We start from the raw sequence: 19,716 nt of genomic DNA, 5'->3' as shown, positions 1-19,716 counted from the left end.
GGTCCCCAGCTAAATGATGGAGAGCTGGTAACCAAATGGACCCTAATAGAGCTTTAACTTTTGAGAGCATCAAATGAAACACTTAAATTATTAAATTGTAGAAGAATTATTTTGATCTTCACATCATTACAGCATGTCATTGTGGACACATTCCGACAACAACAAAATATTGAACGTTTTGGGACTAAGGCTAATTCTCATCAAATGGTCTGTGGCTCAAATAAATAATGAACCTTGATATGACAAAGGTTGAAAACCAGCCTGAATATGTCCACTATCTGTCTAGGACTACAATATCCAGAATGCACCACAAACTCCCAACAAGGAAGTGCCAACGAAACGTCATATTTGTTGTCATAGGTTTGACACTTACTGCACACATTTCACAATGTTTTTACAATCGTTCTCTTAAAGCTTAAGTAGTATTCAGACAGTCCCATATGCGTTGACGAAAAGGACAGTCGTCACCTTTCAACACCGTCACCACATGGAGGGGGAAACTCGGCAGTTTAGTGAATATGCTGTGATTCACAGTCTCAGGCGTTTCAGAGACAAATACTTTTCAAGTGCAGGTAAACTCGAAGATGATCTGACAACTGTCGCCGACACAGACGCGGAGGATATGCCGTGTTTTCTGGACGTCTTGCCGGTGAGTATATGTAGTATGTATATCCATAAAATAAGCAAGCTGCAGTAGCACGCTAGCAGACAATACACTTCTGTCTTTCAATCATTTTATTATGATTGTTATTACATTTTCACAATCTGATGCACATGTACGGCGGATACAAGACAAACCCTTTCCCCTCTCCCTTACGCCAGGGCTCCACTGGGCGCGTCTGCGTCGCGTTGCGTCTCCGACGCGTGCGTCAAAAAACGAACCGGTTCAATTTTAATGGTGACGGAGACGCGACGCAACGCGGGGCGTCGCGGGCAGTGGAGCCACCCTTCATTGAATAAAAAGGGAACATTCTGTGACGGTGACGCAGACGCGCCCAGTGGAGCCCTGGCGTTACACTTTTCTTTTACTCTCGCTCCCCCTACTGTTAGGCATAGGAACATTTCAACAGCGCCAAAGGATCGAGACGGTCATCGGTCATCATTATACTCGTAATGATATCATGCCTGTCACTCAGTCTTGTGTCAACTTGGCTACTGTTGGGAGTGACATCATGCCAAATTGCCAATAAAGCTCCTTTGAATTGAATTGACATCAGAATGTAGTCTCTGAATATAAAATATGGTAATTAAATCAGTCACTCATAATTCAGAAATTGAATTGGCAAATTTGACAGAACTATGAAACAGACCACCACCTATGCTCCAGCCTCCATTAGGGTTAATCTATTCTAACTACTTGTCTGTAGGTGAATGTACAGTTCCTGATCATGACACTCCTGTCTCCTCCGGATATCTGTCGCCTCGGCGCCACCAGCTGCTACTGGAGGGATGTGGTCAGAGACCCATTATTGTGGCGCTACTTCCTGCAGAGAGACATGCCGCAGTGGTCCTCCATTGATCACATGTCCATGCCTCAACTACAGTACTTGGCTGGCCCACTGTGTAGTGAGAATGACAAAATATACTTGGATGAAGTAGCGGATGGTGACCAAGGAAAGGAACCCAAACATGATGACTACATGGCAGAGTGAGTCCAGAATAGATCCACCCATTGTGATTCCATATTGACCTCCCAATGCTTAAATATATGCTCATGGGGGAGCTTATATCTGTTGTGGCTGCTTGTTACATTGTCCATTCTCATCAGTGACATACAAGTTGAGTCTCTGTCATTGTGTTGACACAGATACTTGAAAGGCTGCCCAGCCCACAGGCAAAGATGGCGTCCCTTGCGTCCGCCATACGAGGCGGTGGCATCATTCCTTCAGTCTCTGGTACTGTCCTCTGAGCCACGCTATGCCATGTTTGGCCCTGGCATGGAGCAGCTGGATGTCTCTTTGGTAACCAGGCTAATGCATAGCCCGGACATACTCCCTGTAGCTGTAGAAGGCATACCCCTGCGGCAGATAAATGGTGAGATGAAGCTTTAGCATCATGCATGTGTTATCTAGAGTTTCTCCGATACCAGTCGGTATCAGGCCCAATACTCTGACCCGGTAACAAAACATTCAATTGATTGCTGTGGTGTGAGCAAAACGGCATGCCAAGTGAACCAAAAACAGCGCTCATTATCATCCATTCCCCTATGAGGCAAACAAGTTTCTTTTTTGAAAGTACTGTTGTAAATATATTTAATCAATGTGTAGCCTATTGTATTGATGAATGTATATGACAACACAAAATGCACCAAATACTAATATTAGGAGGCTATACGCAGTATGGCCAATATATTGCCAGGCATACACCCAAATACACATATTACATTTACATTGTAATTATTTTTTCATTTAGAAATCAAATTTGCCTTTTTGTTTAAATGTAAATTTTTAACATTACATTGAACAATGAAATTAAATAATTTGTTGCTCAACAAAAACAAAAAGTATTAGTATCGGAGTACTAAAAATGGTATCGGAGCATCTCTAGTGTTATCTCAACCAGGATCTTGACTGTCAACTTGTGTAAACATAATATCTATGACATTACAGAGCTAACTTGCTCTCAAGAAGCAAGAGGTGGGGCAGTACAAATTTGTTAACCGTTAATTAATTCAAACAATTGAATGTGTATATGAGAGAGGGAGGAAAACAGTAGAGGCCATGACATGTACAACTGGTAAATCATCACGTGCACGGTGCTACTTGCATGGCTGTATAGGTAGAACCTTCACTGCATACATTACTATTATCATTAGGGGTCTCCTGGTGGAGAATGGCATTCTACTGACTGAGCATACTCTCCTAGTTCTGAGATCAATTTTATCTTGAGGACTGACCAAGGGATCATTCAACTTTATTTGTCTCTTCTCCTATTGTTGGTCACAACTGACCCTGGATTGATGCTTTTGATACCTATTAAACCATGTACTACAACTAAGTCTTTCTTTAGTATTAATGTGCCAGACCTTTCAATATGACAAATTGAGAGCTGATAGGCCCTATATTTTCTGATTGCATGTTTTTTGTCCACTACTATAACCATTCATTCTAAACTAATTCTAAATATTACTTTTGTACTATATTATTGCTTGTTAGAGGCCTTAATCCAGTGCTGTTGTTTCCAGAAAGTCTATTGTCATTTTAGTTATCCTCCAGTAGGTGGCTGTCTTGTCTCATAACAAGTGCCACTCTCAAACCTTTTTTCAGTCAATAACCACACCAACCAAACTCAACTTTGTTCTAGGAGTTGGTTCTGGGATCAGTTTCATGTACAATAACCAATACAAATTCAATATTCTGACTCTCTACTCAACTAATAGGTAAGTATTTATTAGTTTAAGTTTGTTTTACAAGATGCAATCTAATTCATCATCCATTTATTTCCACATATTACTGTGAATGCCTTTCACCTTATTTAAGCTGTTGTTTGTGTTGGCAGAGCAGAGAGGGAAAGGGCCAGAGTGGAACAGCGAAATGTCAGCAGTAAACTTTTCACTTTCGGGGGAATGGACCAGTCAGGCTACCCAGTCTTCAGCCCCACGCAGCAGGTCCAGGAAGTGTGTCTGGCAGTGGATGGCTTCATCTATGTAGCCAATGCAGAGCCAGGCAGAGGTGAGATGAGGCACCAGTACCAATCCAACTAACATGGATGATAGTGATTCTTTATTCTTTATCCGGATCCCCATCAGCTTCCACAAAGTGGTCGCTAGTCTTCCTGGGATCCACACAAAATGTATACAATAAAAACGGATAATTTAAATTTAAAACAGACAAGATCAAGTTATCAGCTAAAACAGTGAAGTCTAACAAATACAGTGATACAGGGGACCAATTCTGGTGATTGCTGCTGCACATTTAAACACTTTCAATCGTGTGTCCTTTTTTGAGGACAAATCATTGGTCAGTAAAATAACTGATGTACAACGGCAACAAAGTATACAAAAGGACTTTCAACACAAACCATAAAGACCCTATTCTGGGCATGTCATAGGTGGATATCAGGTGAAAATATCTGATTTTCTGCAAAGAGATTTGGCGTAGACAGCAAAAAAGATACAGTTTAATTAATTAGAGAACATCTGCTTACCTTGCTATGTCATTACTAGGTGAGGGGGAGTTGGAGGGAGCTCAGATCCAGGCTGTGTTGAGTCCAGCCTGGGGCTTGAGCTCCAGACCTCTCCTGGTTCTCTCCTGTGTCTCCAGAGTGGAAAGAGACACAGTTATGGCCACAAGCCTGGCATCCAGTAGCACTAGCACAGGACCAAGAGCCAGCTGGAGAACACCTTGTGTGGAAGTAGCACACAGGCTTGGACTTCCCCAACTGCCCAATCCCTGGATGGTAAAGTACTGCCTGTGCATATAATATTCATAATCTCATATGCTCTCCGTGCTGCGTTTATATCCGTCTATATGTGTGTTGCTGTCACTGCGTCAGGTGCAGGACATTGTAGCAGAATCCTTGTCTGGACTTCTGGATGGAGTTTCATGGTTGCTGAAGTGCTCTGGAGTCAGACTATAGGCTCACTACACTACCCACATAAATGTATGAAATGAAGATATACTGTACCATGTTCTTTTTTTAATTAAATGTTATGAATTGAAGATATACTGTACCATGTGCTTTTTTAATGAAAGGTACACTTTTTACAGTGTTGTATAATGAGGACAACGAAAGGTATTTCCTCTATCCAGAGTTGAGTGGTAAGCCAGATTCTGCTGCCACAACAGAGTGAGTCTCTACAGGCTGCGACTCCACTGGGCCTGTTTTGAACAAAATGCTGCAAATTACTGAACACACGCAGCATCCGATTGCGGTGAAACTTTGCATGCACATAAGCAGCACGGAATGTGATGTTCATGTATGATGATGATGATAAGAGTGCCCCTTACTTCACACGGGTGTGATTTTTTTTAAATAATACTTTTTTATAATACTGGATCTGTCCATCCTGATTGCCCAATTCCAAACATTGCTGGCAACGTCATAGACTGGCCTATATAACCCTAGGGGAATGTGTTGCCAGACGCCATCATTCCCAATGGGCATCGGCCTAGTAATTTATATATAAACTAAGTGCGGTGAGAATTAAAACATGAGAATCAAACAATAACTTTGAGGGGTCCTAGCCCCTCCTATATTCAGCTATAGTGTAGATTAGAACACCAAACATTAACTGCCATTGACAGTGAATGGAGAATTTACGTCATATGTAGACGAGCAAATTGGCAATTTTGTCCTAACACAAACATTAAATGCCATTGACAATGAATCGAGAATTTACGTCATATGTAGACAGTCACGAGCAAATTGGTATTTTCGTCCTACACAGATTAAGTTACCATTGACACTGAATGGAGAATTTACGTCATTACGTCTGAGCAAATCGACATGTTACGTCATGATGTCTGATGATAAGAGCCCCTTCACTTCAATTCACACAGGTGTGATTATTTTCCCCCTAAATGCTATTAAATAGTACGTTTTAAGAAGTGATTTAAACACTGATTTATCAAGTCTAAACTCCTCAGGCAGGTTGTTACAGAGATGAGGAGCCCTGACAGAAAAGGTAATGCCTCTATTGGTTTTAGTTTGTTTGTTTTTTAAGACAAAATAGCACAACCAAACATGGTAACATCATGAATGAATAAAGAAAACAAAACACAAGAACAAGACAAGTTAAAACCCTAGCAGCAATGTTCAGTAACATGTTGAGCCAACTTGTGTGCAGTCACACAAACTTTGATTCTGCCTATTCGGATAGATTCTGCACTATTGGGCCACTTTTTTTTAGCATAACTAAATTACTTCACATACTTGTGCTAGAAATCTAGTTCAAACTTCAACATGTTTAGCTTTATGCAGTTAATTATGCTTGTATTTTTCTTTATGCAAATTATTTTTTGCATGAGGAAGGGAGGGTCAGATCTTTCTAGGTTCGCACAGAGGTGCTATCTGTGGTTGCTATAACAACGCATTCAAACATTGCCGCTTCCTGGGGTGGCACTGACTGAATACATCCATACCATCCATCATCACTGGATCAGGGAATTTTCTAGTGTACATATTGCGGGTTTTCAGCAAGCCCACATAATTTCAGCAGGAACTGCTTTTCTAGTTTTCTTTCTTTTTTTCTTTCTGAAATCCTCAAATAGCAACACACCGCTCTGTTCCCATTGAAAAGCATTGGCAGAATCCGCCCACATAGGCAGAATCAAAGTTTGGTGTGACCGCACCCTAAAATAGTTTTTTGTTAACGCATCATTGCAATAGTCAAGGCTTGAAGAAAAAAAATAACTAAACACCTTTGTTATGTTGTGTTTTCAGTATTGTGTTCCAATACAAATGTGGCATGAGACACCATTAGGTGTGACTCAAACTGGCTCATTCTTCATAATGTTATTCATCATGTAGTTTTGCACAGAATATGAGTAGATTGTCTTCAATATTCCTGGGATTTCCCCCCCACACATACCCTGACAGCAGTAATGGGATAATGTAGCTCAACACCACTCTTTTGTTGCAGTCCCCTAGGTAACCATAAATCATTGCCCTTAAAGCATTTTCCTCCAACCCCTTTAAAAGCGCCCTGAATCTCATTTAATAATTTTCATAGAGATCCAAATTTAGAAGAAGACAATGGTTGGTGCAATTTAGACACATTAGGTCCAGACTGAAGATGGATTCTTTCAAAATGTAAAGAGAAATAATGGAAGAGTCAGCTCAGCTGCTATGTAGGCATGCATGCATGCGTGTGCATACATGTGAACTGTGAAATGACCCTTTCATCCGAATGCATCCTGTGTAAACAGGATGTCTGTCTCTGGTCCTAACTTCTCAACCATTTCCCCATACATATACAGTACAGTATTCACTTAGAACTTACACGAAAATCTGTGTGCACGCATATGCTTTTGTTATCTGCCCAACCATAAAGGCGGAGCAAAACCTTCAACAATAACCACTTGCAAGTAGTAATAAATATATATTGTCTTTAGGGCAAGTATGCAGGGAATAACAATTGCAAATCCTTTGTTATTAGACTGTAACCAGTGGAGAAAGATATTTTCTAGCTCGCATGGAACAGTTCTCAATGGATGATCAAATGGAATGTATGGATTAAAAGACATTAGTTCGTTTTATGAACAGTTTGTTCTGAACTAGAAGATGACAGAAGAAGAACGGAAGGTGAGAAGAAGGTAGACCTTTAGGCTATTAATCCAGAAGGAAATTCAGTTTTACAGAGCTGATGGCTGCTCAGAGGCATCCAGGGGGGATTTTATACAGGAACAATTCTAAATGTGCAAAAACACAATGCTATATTGGTGTATTCTCAAGATTAGTGACTTTATTGTCCATTATACATCTTCGGTTTAACACACATTTCACTAGTGAAAATAATCGTTAAATGAACCCGCTGACACATTTCTCAGTAAAACACCTGAGCATCACTGGCATTTCTTTTTTCTTTCTTTTGAAAACAAAACGCCTGCGGTCCCCGAGGCTACTGTGTGTCCCTGGATGTTGGTGAAGATGCCACTGACAGCTTTTTGCCCCAGGATGACTATACAGTAGAAAGAGCACTGCTGTCCCATCTCCTCCAGCGTATGACACATGTACTGCTGATCTGGTTTCTGTCCTCCCTTTTGAAGTCCTACCACTTTTCCCCCCACAATACGTTGACCCAGTCCACTGCATAGATCCATTTTTGGTATGAGACAGTTTCTCACTCCCTTTATATATATTATTTCATCTTTTCAACTAGCTTTCATTAATCTGTTATTCCAGACTTTGAAATCTATAATGTACATATTATCGGGTTAATTGTGTGAGGTTTTCTTTGGGTAAAACACCATGTCATGATTCATGATGAAAAAACACATCTTTCATGCATATGACAAACAAATTCCATATGGAGAAATTGAAAACGATGTGCATGCCTCAATTTAGTGTGGATGCTGCGCAAACCTTCATACACATGGCCTCAGACAGAGGTCAGAATACAACCTGGATAGAGCCCTTTTTTTTCAAGCAGATTAAGTGAAGGAATTCATGTCCATCGCCCCAACCGATCCAACCCGGTCCTACCACCCGCCCCTGCCGTGTCACTCCAACATGCCACACATCCTGACCTTCACGTAGATGAGAACTCTGTACAGAGGTGATGCGGATGGACGGTCTTGTGTCCTGGATTTCAGACGAAGCAGAGCTGTGTTGGATACAGTAGTGAACAGCAACGTAGCCTAGGGCCCCACAGGAGACAGTCCTGCCTCCTATCCAGTTCACCGTCCAAGGCAACTCCATGGATGTGGTACCCGTCTGCAATCTTCTATGCTGTCTTTGTCACTGGTCACATGTAATCGGTCAAGATGAAGAATATGACAACAGATATAACCGGTATTGCATGATAGGGTGGGGTACGCATTCCAGATTTTCATTGTTCCCAACTTGCATCGTTCCCAAGTAGGCCGGTGCCCCACGGCACAGGTGTTTTGAAAAAGCAGAGGAGCACAATAGCCTAATCCTGCCAAGGTATATCATTAGAGCATAGGAAATCTTTCTTCCCAAAGGCCATGCAACTCTTTATTACCAACGTTTACCGTAAACTCTTTCAGCAAGTGTGGATCATATTATTGGACCATATTATTAGTGGACTGAAGAGAAAGTGGTTGTAACCAACTTTTGTTAACCAACTTACAACCTACTTGTTTATGCCATTTAAAAGCATTATTTATATTAAGATTCAATTATTGAGGATTTTTGCTGTTGTAGGGATGTTTCTATTAGTTCTCATTTTAATAAGACTTAAACGGGTCGTATTATAATCAGGGACTAGACTATTTGACATTCAATGTTATTTTTCCACAATTGAGTCTTGAAAAATGGGGGTCGTCTTATATTCGGGACAATACGGTATTACCTAATGTTTGTACTCTTTCCTAACTGTTTTTGCCACCCTGGACTTTCCTGAGGGATAAAAGTGCATTTCATCTGTGGAAAAGTATTTAAATAGTATGATATACTACTTCACTGAATGAATGAATGAATGAATGAATTGTTGTTGCTATGGCTTAGGTTAGGGATCCAGAGGTGGGACATGCTGGGGTTGGGGTTTTCTAAGGACTGTTTATTTAAGCTTTAGACTGTGGACTATAGGCATATGTGTCCACATAATGGAGGCTGGGCTTAGGTGGGGGAGGTTCCATGGTCGTGTTTCTGAAGGGGGGGGATGGTTCCCAGACCTCTGGATGCCTCTAGCCTCTCTTCCAGAATGGGAAGGGGCCTCTAGGATGTGACGTCACAAGCAAGAAGCGCCTGTTTACTGACACTTGAGGAGACCTTAGCAACACCATGAGGACAGTTGAAGTCTCTGGAAGAAGAAGAAATATATGTAATGGCTGCACATTGCCATGTAATAATGAAAATGTGTCAGTTTCTTGAGTGAGAGCAAAGAGAGAGCAAGAGAAACAGTTTAAAGTATTCCCAATAGATCCAAAGCTACTACCATTGGCTTCAGCTTCAAGACTCTGTGAATTAAATGAAGAAAACAGGATCAACCAGTATTGTAGGGACAATGCAACATGTGTTGTGTATTTAATTATGTGATATAGCAGCATGTTTTGAAAGTGTCTCCCAGTGTTTTTCTAACAAATTCTCGTGGTTGCAGAGTGAGCATAACTTAATACACATCATATTCAAATTGAATGTGTATGGCAATATAATAATTCAATTATTATATAGAAAAGTAATGAGAAGAGTTGCTTCCAAGCAGAAGTCACAAGTTCATACAGCAGCCTGCTTTTTGTCCCTCTCCCTCTATATTGTCCTTACAAGTTACAACTCACATTACAGCTTCCTCATCATCCTTTCCTTCTGCTATGAGTTTCTCTCTTTTCTCTGATCCTCCTGGTTGCTCTCTCCTTTTCATCAGTGTTAAGTCCCTGATTTGTATTCTACAATAACCGCCAACATTAAAACAGACACTGGAAAAAAAATACATAATTTGCATGATGCATTCACTGATTAGGCCAGGCGTCCCACTTAATTGGCTTGTTTTGCACCTGACTGGGGCTCCCATGCTGATACTTTGCGGATTTTCACCATGCCTCACAATCTCACTAATTCCCTTCAATTTCCCCCCTTCTTCTTCAGCGCTTCCGTCTCACCTGCCTCCTACTGGTTTGTCTATGACGAGATGTGGTCTTGTACAGCATGATGCACTTAGTTGATTGCTGGTGTCACACACCAAAAATAGCCAATCTACATGCTACTCATTTTTTGTAGTTTGTAGATCTGCTATTTTCCATGCATGACACGGCATGCAACAAATTATAACTCAGGCCAGGCATACCACTGTGAACAGCAGTGTGAACTATACCCACAAATGTGAGTGGAGTGGAAGGAAAGTGGACCTTTGCTGTGTCTGTTGATGTTCCTGTAGGTGTGCGTGCGTATCTGTGTTGTGTGTCTATGTCACCCCTACAGCCATTTTATCTCTTCCTATCCTAATCCAATAGGAATTAAATGCATTACAGGTGACTGGTAGGGGATGATGCAAAGGCCACTAACCCATTACGTGGAAAATAAAAGCCTGAACTGGACCTAGACAAGTCTTGTAGCTTGCCAAAAGAAATGACCATCTCTTTCTAGTATGATGATTTCTTGTATTGTATGACCACTTACCATCTGATACAGTTGCACTCAGTTAGAGCTTGACCCTTTAACCCATGTTGACTGACAGTACACCACTGATGTAGTGAATATCAGCAGTAGTGCAAGATATGTCTATTTATTGTTGCGGCCGTAGGTTGCAGATTACTATGAAAACCTGTCGATCTGTGTGTCACGCCACCATATATGGCCGTCAGTCCGTTACGGCTCGTGACACCTCACACCACCATATATGTTCGATGCTCCATATGGCTGTCTCTATATGAAGATCACGACACTGACCTCATCAAACCCTGGATAGCCATACATGGTGAAGACTGGATCATCACCTAAATCTGCATATATGGAGCCGGCCAGCAACTCTACTGTGCATCTGATCTCAAACCCTTAAATCTCCATTTATGGAGCTGACCTGTTCTGACATTCCATATGTTGATCCTTCCCACCCATTCTTCCTCTTCGATGTCTCCCTTTTGACTGATACCTGTCCATTCAACCTCTAGACGGGCCCGCCTCAAAGTTATTAGTGCAGCTGCGCCTGGCAGCCGGTGAAAACTAGAGTTCTCAACAGGCCAGAAAATTAAGACCTGGCTCTACCTGGGCCCTCATCAAACCCTGTACACTCAAGACACTACCCCCACTACCACCCTTAGATCTCCATATATGGAGCTGACCTTTTCTGACATTCCATATGTTGATCTTCCGCTAGGTCGCTTCTCGCCCTCAGGGCGTCTTACTGGTTATAGCTGATGAGATGTTTTGAATAATGCAAAAATAATAACAATCCTCTCTCTCTCTCTTTATTTTATGTCTTTCATAATTTTTTCCCTCGGTTCTTGTTATATTATCTAGATGTTTATTTCCCCCTGTCTTAAAAAGAAGAAATGGGACACTGGGATCTAATGTTGATAAAATAATGTGCTGCTGCTGTCTTTATGAATTGAATACATAAGACCACAACAACACCTGCAGGGCTTTTTGTGTTATCCTTTTATCATTATTGTTGTATGTTTTGTCAATTGTACTTTTTGTTTATTTGTTAATAAAGTATTCAATCGATCAATAAATCAATCAAATGGGGCTGGCAAGGCCTTTGCAAAATATGCTATTTTATTCTATAAACAATAATGCAATAATGCAATAATCCTCCAAAACTAAATTGAGTGCTTTTGGGTAAAACTGCCATCAAATTGCATTAACCATATTACAGAGTTTATATCGTGAATTACTTTGATGAAAAAAACATCTGATCAATGTATGTATGTCGACAAATGTATTCCACACTACATGAATCTGTAATGAACAATTATTTGGAGTATATACAGTACTTACTTTGATACTGAATCCACAACAATGGTTCCTTTTTTTTCTCCACGATTTTGTCCTGTGTGATCCTGGGCTCTACACACCCTCCGCCAACCTGGGGAGAGCAACGGACTTGAACTCATGCTTCCTTCATGCATGAGCTAGTGTCCAAGTTGCTCCTTTACACCTGACAGGGTTTCCCTGGTTGGATGTAGCGTGTGGAAGGAACAGGAACACATTATTCCAACTAGTTCCTTTCCCCTCCATCAGGCGCCCCGGCTGGCCAGGGGGAGGCAGTTTAGAGACCAGGATTACTGCATGTTTTTTACCCTAGGGGACACGGGGAGAACATGCAAACTCCACACAGAAAGGCCCTTTCAACAATGGTTCTTTAGTTTATACTGTAAGTGAAATCTCAGAATGGTGTAGGCCAGTTGTTGACAGGTCATCATCACATGTGACAAGGCCGAAATGTAATGTAGCCTATAGGCTACACAGTAACACATTTAGGTCCATTTAGACTCATTAAGATAAATTATGGGAGGATTTTACTGTACATTACCCAAAATAAATGTATTCATGCCAACAACAAAGTGTTGACCAAACAACAATGAGGATGGCTTAGGGTTAAAGTTGGTATGAACGGAGCCCTTTAGCTCCAACTGTCCAATCCAAGCACAGTAGCATCACTTTGTGTAGGCTGTGTTCATTGTTCTGTTGTCACATTCAATTTAGCACAATTGCTGTAACCGAGCATGATTACTTAAGAGGTAGAGCAGAAAATCAGGGGGATGAATATAGTCTATTACAAAGCGACTAATTCAATGGACGCCCCCACTCTCCTCCAATCAGAACTCGCTGTACAGTAATTTTCTATTATGTTGACATGTGCTGGGGTTATTTTCTGTTATAAAATCATGTCTATACTGTTTGTCTTTGGGAATTAATAATATGTGCTTCAATTCCACTGCAGGGTGAGGGTAACACTTATTTAGCAGCCTAACACCATTGGTTTCCTGTGGGAGAAGGCTGATTAATAGCATTTTCTTTTTAAAAGTGAAAATACTACTGAACACATGCAAACATATTTGCAGGAGTCTCTTTGAACTATAGTTTGTTTACATCAGAGCATCCTGGTGAATTTACAGAGCCTTTTTTTAAGACGGAGATGCATGGATTGGAAAGTCAAGCCATAACTTGTGAACTGGATAGAGACAGGAGTATAAATAAGGACTGCTCGATACAGACAGGCCAATTCCATCTCTGCCTCTGCATCACGATTTATATCAACAATGTTTTCTAGAGGCAGGAAGAGGAATGTTATTGAGCCAGAAAAACAGCCAGTCCTGTCTGTTATCTATACCTCATACGACAGTGTTTCTCGCTGAAAATAAATTCAGATTGCATGATTGTATTTTATAATTGTTAATCAAATCTCTCCCTCACACTCACAAATATGTGCACGCACACACACACACGCGCGCGCACGCACACATATAAGGCATGAGGCCATATAAGGAGATCCCCTGAAGTCATCAATATGACATTACTGACATCATAGACTGGTCTTTGAGTACTTTGATAATGGGTACTGCAGTGCAAAGTACTCTGACAGGTATTGCATAACCAGGGACATGCGTTCCCAATGCAATGGGGTCAGGCATCATATGTTCCAAAGGACATTAGTTTAGTTAGTACTATAGACCATATTTACACAGAGTAGAGCCACAATTTATTTCACTTCAACCCATAGGGGGTCCACAAATATGGAAGAAACGTGATATTTCTTTTTTTTCATCAATCTTCACATTTGGTACAAATGATCATGAATCATGTAACAATGAGCTTGAACACCAGAGACAGAGAGAGAGGAAGGAAGACGCTTTTGAAGCATTTGATGTTATATTACTGCATAAGACAGATGGGCATATTATATGGGGTGTGCCTCCCTCCTGGTATTTGATCATGCTGTGAAGAAAAGCATGATGTAGGCGATACATTGTTACAGCCAATAATATGATTTCTGCCATCTGTGTTGCTATATGACAAACAGCATTCTGCAAATCTTTGTACTCCATTCCGCAAACAATAAGCCAACAAATGTATGCTCCAATATTAAAACACCTAAACTAGAAACATATTATCAACACACAACAGCCCTACATCTAGTTTTCAACATTTTTATACCAAGTACCACCACAGGAAATATCTGGATCTCCAAGTACCACCATAATAACTGATGTTAAAATACAGGAGCGTAGACCTGACCCATCCTATTCAGGTATTAACACAGGAGGAAAGTGTAATTTATTATTTGAATTGTTTAGTTTTTGTTCCATTCCTAAGCCAATTTTTCTGCCAATGTTTCTGCCAATTTTGCTGCTGACAGAACTCTAGGGAGTCTATTTCAACCAATTGCTTGGTCAGAAGAACTACCTGTATTACAGTTTTTCACGATTGTTAACACACGAAAACACAATTTGCACAACCTTCACTTCATGTACCTAATCACTCGACACAATTTGCACTACATCACACTATTTTATCTGCATTAGACTCTGACTTAGAAGTAGAGGAGTAGATGGACAGAGAGAAGGAGGAGGAGGAGAAGGGGGATAGAGGAAGACAAGGACTAGGAGGAGAAGGACATGGTGGATGAGGACATGGTGGAGGAGGAGGACATGGTGGAGGAGGAGGACATGGTGGAGGAGGAGAACAAGGTGGAGGAGGAGGAGGAGGAGGAGGGAGAGGAAGAGGAAGAGGAGAAAGAATGAGATTCGGGCAACTGTGGTTGACCAAGTGCTCAATCATGGTTTGACCATGAGCGAGGCTTGCCGAAGGGTCCAACCAAATCTCAGCCACTACACAATTCAGGCATCATTAGAATTTTTTTCTGTTCTATTCCTTCCACCTTATTCTCCTTTCCTGAATCCTATTGAGGAGCCGGCTTTGAGCAGGCTGGTTTACAGTAAAAAATAAACTGAGAAAAAAATATTTGTGTGCTGTTTTATGTTTGACTATGAAAAAGTATACTACACAGAGTCATTTTACAAAAGGAGAAATGGCTCATTCTGTGTGTTCCATTTCTATGATTGTGTTCAATTTCATTGTGCTGTAAATGCTTGGTAGTATGTAGCCAAATGCTATAGTTGTGTGTACTCAATGAATGGTATGTGTGCCATTTGAAAATACGCTGTGTGTACCAAATGAAAACACGAGTTCCATTTTGGGAACAGTTAAGAGATTTGATAGCAAAGAGTCATCATGGAAAAGGAGAGTCAGGGTTTAGCATTTTGTGTGTATTGTTTTCAGATGTGTGTGTGCAGTTTTGAGAATGCTGGAAAATGTTAACAATCGTGAAAAACTGTAATATAAATATTTCATTCCACTTTTGTCTTTTTTCTTATTTTTTGGGCGACTCCTCTGCGTACCGTCTATGGTACCACCAGAGTGGGGCTCAAGTACCACCAGTAGCCCAAGTAGCCTAGTAGTCTAGTACAGTGGTTCCCAAAGTGGGGTCCGGGGACCCCCAGGGGTACCTGAGGGAGTTCCAGGGGGGACCCATCTATTTTGTTCATGTTCATAAAGTGCTAAAGTGTTTAAAGCAGTGGTTCCCAAACTTTTTCATGTCAAGGACCCCCAAATTGACACTACTTAGCCCGTGGACCCCCATTTGAAAAGATATGCCAGGGACCCCCATAAGAGAAGACGTACACATTTAGACGTCTACATTTAGACGTCTACATTTAGACGTCTGTATACATTTAGACGTCTACATTTAGACGTCTACATTTAAACGTCAACATTTATTTGTTATCCGTGTTGCGAGGATGAGGGGGTACCTGGAAAAATATCTACCCCAAAAGGGGTACCTGGTCCAAAAAAGTTTGGGAAGCCCTGGTCTAGTACCAGTGGTTGGGAACATCTGATCTACAGTTGACACTCTTGTTTTCTTGACACAGCTGCAATGCTGCATAGCCTATCATCCCTGCATGTCACCAGTCACCTGCCTCCCCAGCCATCCCTATATGTGCCCCTTTCTCAATATAATTATAATATTTAGTTTTCTCTCTACAGCAAATCACTGTGTTGTTCATAACCAGCTGATATGGGGGCAGGGCTACACTACTGTATACCTATTTCTGCATTTACACAAACTCGTTTTGTCACATTAGGAATGCCATTGGGAATAGCAAACGTGATAAAGGCAGCACATTTAGCCATCAAATTAATTGATGCAAAACTAAAAGGATGAAAAATACCAGCTGCGTGTTTTCTCTCAGGGCGCGGGTTCTTATTGACTAGGCTACTCCTGAGAGACCCCGGCTCGAAGACGTCACACATAGACCCCAGTGGGTGCTCCACGTAGGGCTACTGACTTTAGGATAATTAAGTTTTAATTAAGGCAACCATATTTAATGGTGATCGAAAAGTGATCTGAAAATCGAAATAGCCTATAAACTTTAATCGGTGCAGGCCAATATGCCTAATTCCCTGTAGCCTATACATTTTTAATGTGCACATTTTGCCTAATTTAGAATGTATCCAAGTTGTATTTAACATAGGCTAAACCACACACCACAGTACCACTAGCTAAGTTGTTGGTATCACTCATAGGTTTCACTTGCAGATGCAGATTGGTTGAGCTGGAACAACGAATTTTTGGCAGACGAGGGCGCTTCACCGCTGTGCGAACTGAGCACATGAGCCTCTCCTGTCGTCTCACCAAGAGGCAACGAGACGAGTTGCTGTCCAAATAGCCTACATGATGAACAGAGCTTACGGATTCGACCAGGTCACCCAGCATCGGCAAGGCCAAGGGCGAACCTAAATTAATGACTAGTGGTATTAGGTAATGTAAATAAAAACCTCGTCCTTTCCGCTCGCACAAGAGAGATCCTTTCTAGGCGACTTGGCGAAGAAGTGACGGACGACTTCTTCTGCGTGTTGGTTGAGGCTACGCAGCTGCAGATGAACAAGTTCTGAAAAGTCGATTCGCTACTGGCTATCTTTACAGTTTCCCAGGTCATAACATCGTATTAAGTAAGTGTTTTTTACATTGTTGTTTGTTAATTTTAAATATGGCTACAGTCAGTGTACGTGTGTTCTTTTTTTCCCTGAATTGTCTAATGGCATGCTTGTAGCACAGACACGACACGAAACTTTAGGCTATTTAAATGACCTTGCTTGGTTAAAAAACTGTTTTCCTCAACAACCTGTCCTATGTAGGAGTATTATTGTTACTGGTCATTTTAGTAGGCTACCGTAGTACTAGTAGCCAAAGTTGGATTCAACTTGGAGAGTAACTAAACAATTTAATAGCTACCCTTTGGCGAGGTACACGCGTGCCAGCTACAGTAGGGTGGTAGCAGGACTTGGAATATCCTCGAAATAGGTTACAGATCTGGACATGGCATGACTATGATTATGAATGGTCTTTTTTCTGTATCTTCTTTTTGTTCATATTTATTACAATTGTCTAATAACCAGGCTATCGCCTCTCGCATCTTGTGAAATATGTATAGCTGCTACCAGCCTCAAACCACACCAATCCACACTGATGTCAATCAAACTGTTGATATTAACTGATAGATGATTAACATAATTGTATTCTGATTATTTCGCAGCCGTAAAGAAAAACCTTATACCGGTACCTAAGAATGGCAGCAGAAACACAAAACTAACCACACAATTTATCGAGAGGCTCTACAATTAATTATTGTTGACTATTTTATGAATGTATAGCCTATACAAAATAATGTAAACATTGTAAATGTAGGTCCACTACATCACATCATATAAGATATTAGCAAAGGTTCATAATAATTGAGAAGGTGTCATGGAATTATTGTCTTCTATACTTGCAGAAGAACCCTGAGCAATTTGATCCTGGATCAGGTGTAAGCTGCTATACTGAGTAGCCATACCAAACTCATTGTTGCTCTGTCAATTTGAAAACAAAAAAAAAATCAGCTTTGAGAATCTGAGGAATATGTTTGTGTTTGAGATGAAGAAGCTTTCAGTTGCTATTTAATCATGGTGTTTTGTGCTGCTGAAAATAGCATATATTTGAGTATTTTCAGTGTGTGACACTATCGTATGACATAGAACATGAAGAGTGGCTTTCTGGTCTGTTCTGCACACGCGATAGCACTCATAAACCATTAGTCAGCTACAGTGTACACACACATGTGCACACATGTTCAGCATCCATGTGTGTGGTTGTCTGTCTGTGTGAGAGAGAAGGAGGGGTTGGGGTTGTGGGGGTGACCGTTCAAAGCAAGAGTCAAGGACTTCATTTGAAGTCTAATGTCTTTGAACAAAACCCTTACTCTGAATTCACTCCAGCCTCATCATCTCGCAGTCATGTTCTGAGAATGCGGCAAGATTCATGGCAAAGTCTATGGAGAGCAATGACGCTCTGCGTTGGGGTGCAGAGCTATAGAACAGCGACCGCCGCTTCTCTCATTGCGTTGGGGTGCAGCAGAGCCAGCAAAAAGTGTCAAAGTTGGAGAGAAAAAAACCCCCCTCATCTTTGACGCTTTCGCACAGAGCGATCAAAAGCACGCTGTGCTCTGAAATAGGCATGGAGTTGCATACACTTGACATCACAGAAAAAGACTAAGACTAGTGAATATCGATAAAGTTTTAAACTAACAGTTGTAGGTGTGAAATTAATCAAGATTGAGCAACAACTACACAGACTATTTGTTGCATAAATTGTATGAATCCATTACACTCCCTGTCTGTACTTTTACTCCCCTGTCTGTGAAATCCCCAGCCAGGCACACCTGCTGCATGGCTTTGATCCATTCAGAGTTCTCGCTGGGTGTGGACTCGGCACACACTCAACAGAACTTAAGATGGACAGAAACAGACTGTATGGAAGTAGAAAATATTGATAGTCTTATTTTTAACTATAGCAGTTGTAGAGACAACTAAAAATCAAACCCATGTGAACTGAGTGATGCAACTCCATATGGGGGTCCCCGGGGGGTACTCGGAACTTCCAGACCCACAGGAATGCGTGCCGCCCTGCGTCCGAAACAGCAGAGAAATGACAGCGTTACCGTGTGGGGGTCCCCGGGGGGTCCCTCTACTGTACTGTACTGTACTGTCACACCTGAAATAATCATATACTGTGCGTGCGTGCGTGCGTGCGTGCATGCATGCGTGTGTGTGTTAGGCTGTGCAACAATGACACTTGGTGGTGAAAACCAAGTCTGAACCTCAGTAGCAGACACATTGGCAGTGACAGGCTGTTTGTTACTCATAACCTTGGATATGCCCAAATTATTGCATTTCCAAATGTTCTCATTATAAATGTTCTCTCGACAGTTCTGGCGTGTTAAGCCTAGTTCACTTCAGACTAAAGATTTGCAACAAGTAAGTTGAAACTTGCAGCCTGTGTTTGCCAACCACCTGTGATATTATATAACCTTTTTTATTTGTATTTAATTAATAAGTGGAATCTCATGAGACTCAGTGGATCCAAATAATTTGGTTGGTTATTGGTTATTGTGATGTTATCACAATATACTTGTAGTGATAATAATCGCAATATACCACGGTTTCAGGTTAGAATATGATTAATTAATGTAGCAATTCTGATCATTTTTTATTAGGTTAATTAGTCATTAGCTCTGTCCATTGTATGAAGAACACCTTTTAGACAATGTCTGA

General features: G+C 41.1%; 2 protein-coding genes across 3 annotated transcripts in view; both read left to right on the top strand.

The window, feature by feature from the left end:
* The first annotated feature begins 367 nt into the window (after positions 1-367).
* Positions 368-4,655, top strand: fbxo4 (F-box protein 4). 2 transcript variants are annotated; one of them, XM_080765046.1, is made up of 7 exons: positions 368-649; positions 1,368-1,648; positions 1,808-2,034; positions 3,304-3,379; positions 3,499-3,671; positions 4,166-4,398; positions 4,495-4,655. In XM_080765046.1, the coding sequence occupies exons 1-7, from the start codon at positions 488-490 to the stop codon at positions 4,576-4,578; spliced, it is 1,236 nt and encodes a 411-aa protein (XP_080621172.1). In that variant the 5' UTR covers positions 368-487; the 3' UTR covers positions 4,579-4,655. The 2 variants fall into 2 exon arrangements, with proteins under 2 accessions (XP_080621172.1, XP_080621173.1); XM_080765047.1 differs by having other exon boundaries at positions 4,263-4,398; positions 4,495-4,619.
* A 12,082-nt stretch (positions 4,656-16,737) lies between these two features.
* Positions 16,738-19,716, top strand: part of ghra (growth hormone receptor a) — a 40,797-nt gene continuing 37,818 nt past the window's right edge. Inside the window, exon 1 of the mRNA XM_080766154.1 lies at positions 16,738-17,076. The gene's annotated coding sequence lies outside the window, so the exon portion shown is untranslated. The remainder of the gene's footprint in view (positions 17,077-19,716) is intronic.

Source organism: Protomyctophum bolini, assembly GCF_963924005.1.
Source record: "Protomyctophum bolini genome assembly, chromosome: 6".
Lineage (NCBI taxonomy): Eukaryota > Metazoa > Chordata > Actinopteri > Myctophiformes > Myctophidae > Protomyctophum > Protomyctophum bolini.
The sequence above is the reverse complement of the archived record's forward strand: the minus strand, read 5'-3'. Positions and strand labels throughout refer to the sequence as shown.

What these genes read in the sequence shown, in the direction of transcription:
- fbxo4 (XM_080765046.1), top strand. Translation starts at nt 488, where the DNA reads ATGGAGGGGGAAACTCGGCAGTTTAGTGAATATGCTGTGATTCACAGT. An exon ending in CATGATGACTACATGGCAGA is followed by an intron (nt 1,649 to 1,807) that starts GTGAGTCCAGAA and finishes GTGTTGACACAG; the next exon opens with ATACTTGAAAGGCTGCCCAG. An exon ending in ACCCCTGCGGCAGATAAATG is followed by an intron (nt 2,035 to 3,303) that starts GTGAGATGAAGC and finishes ACTTTGTTCTAG; the next exon opens with GAGTTGGTTCTGGGATCAGT.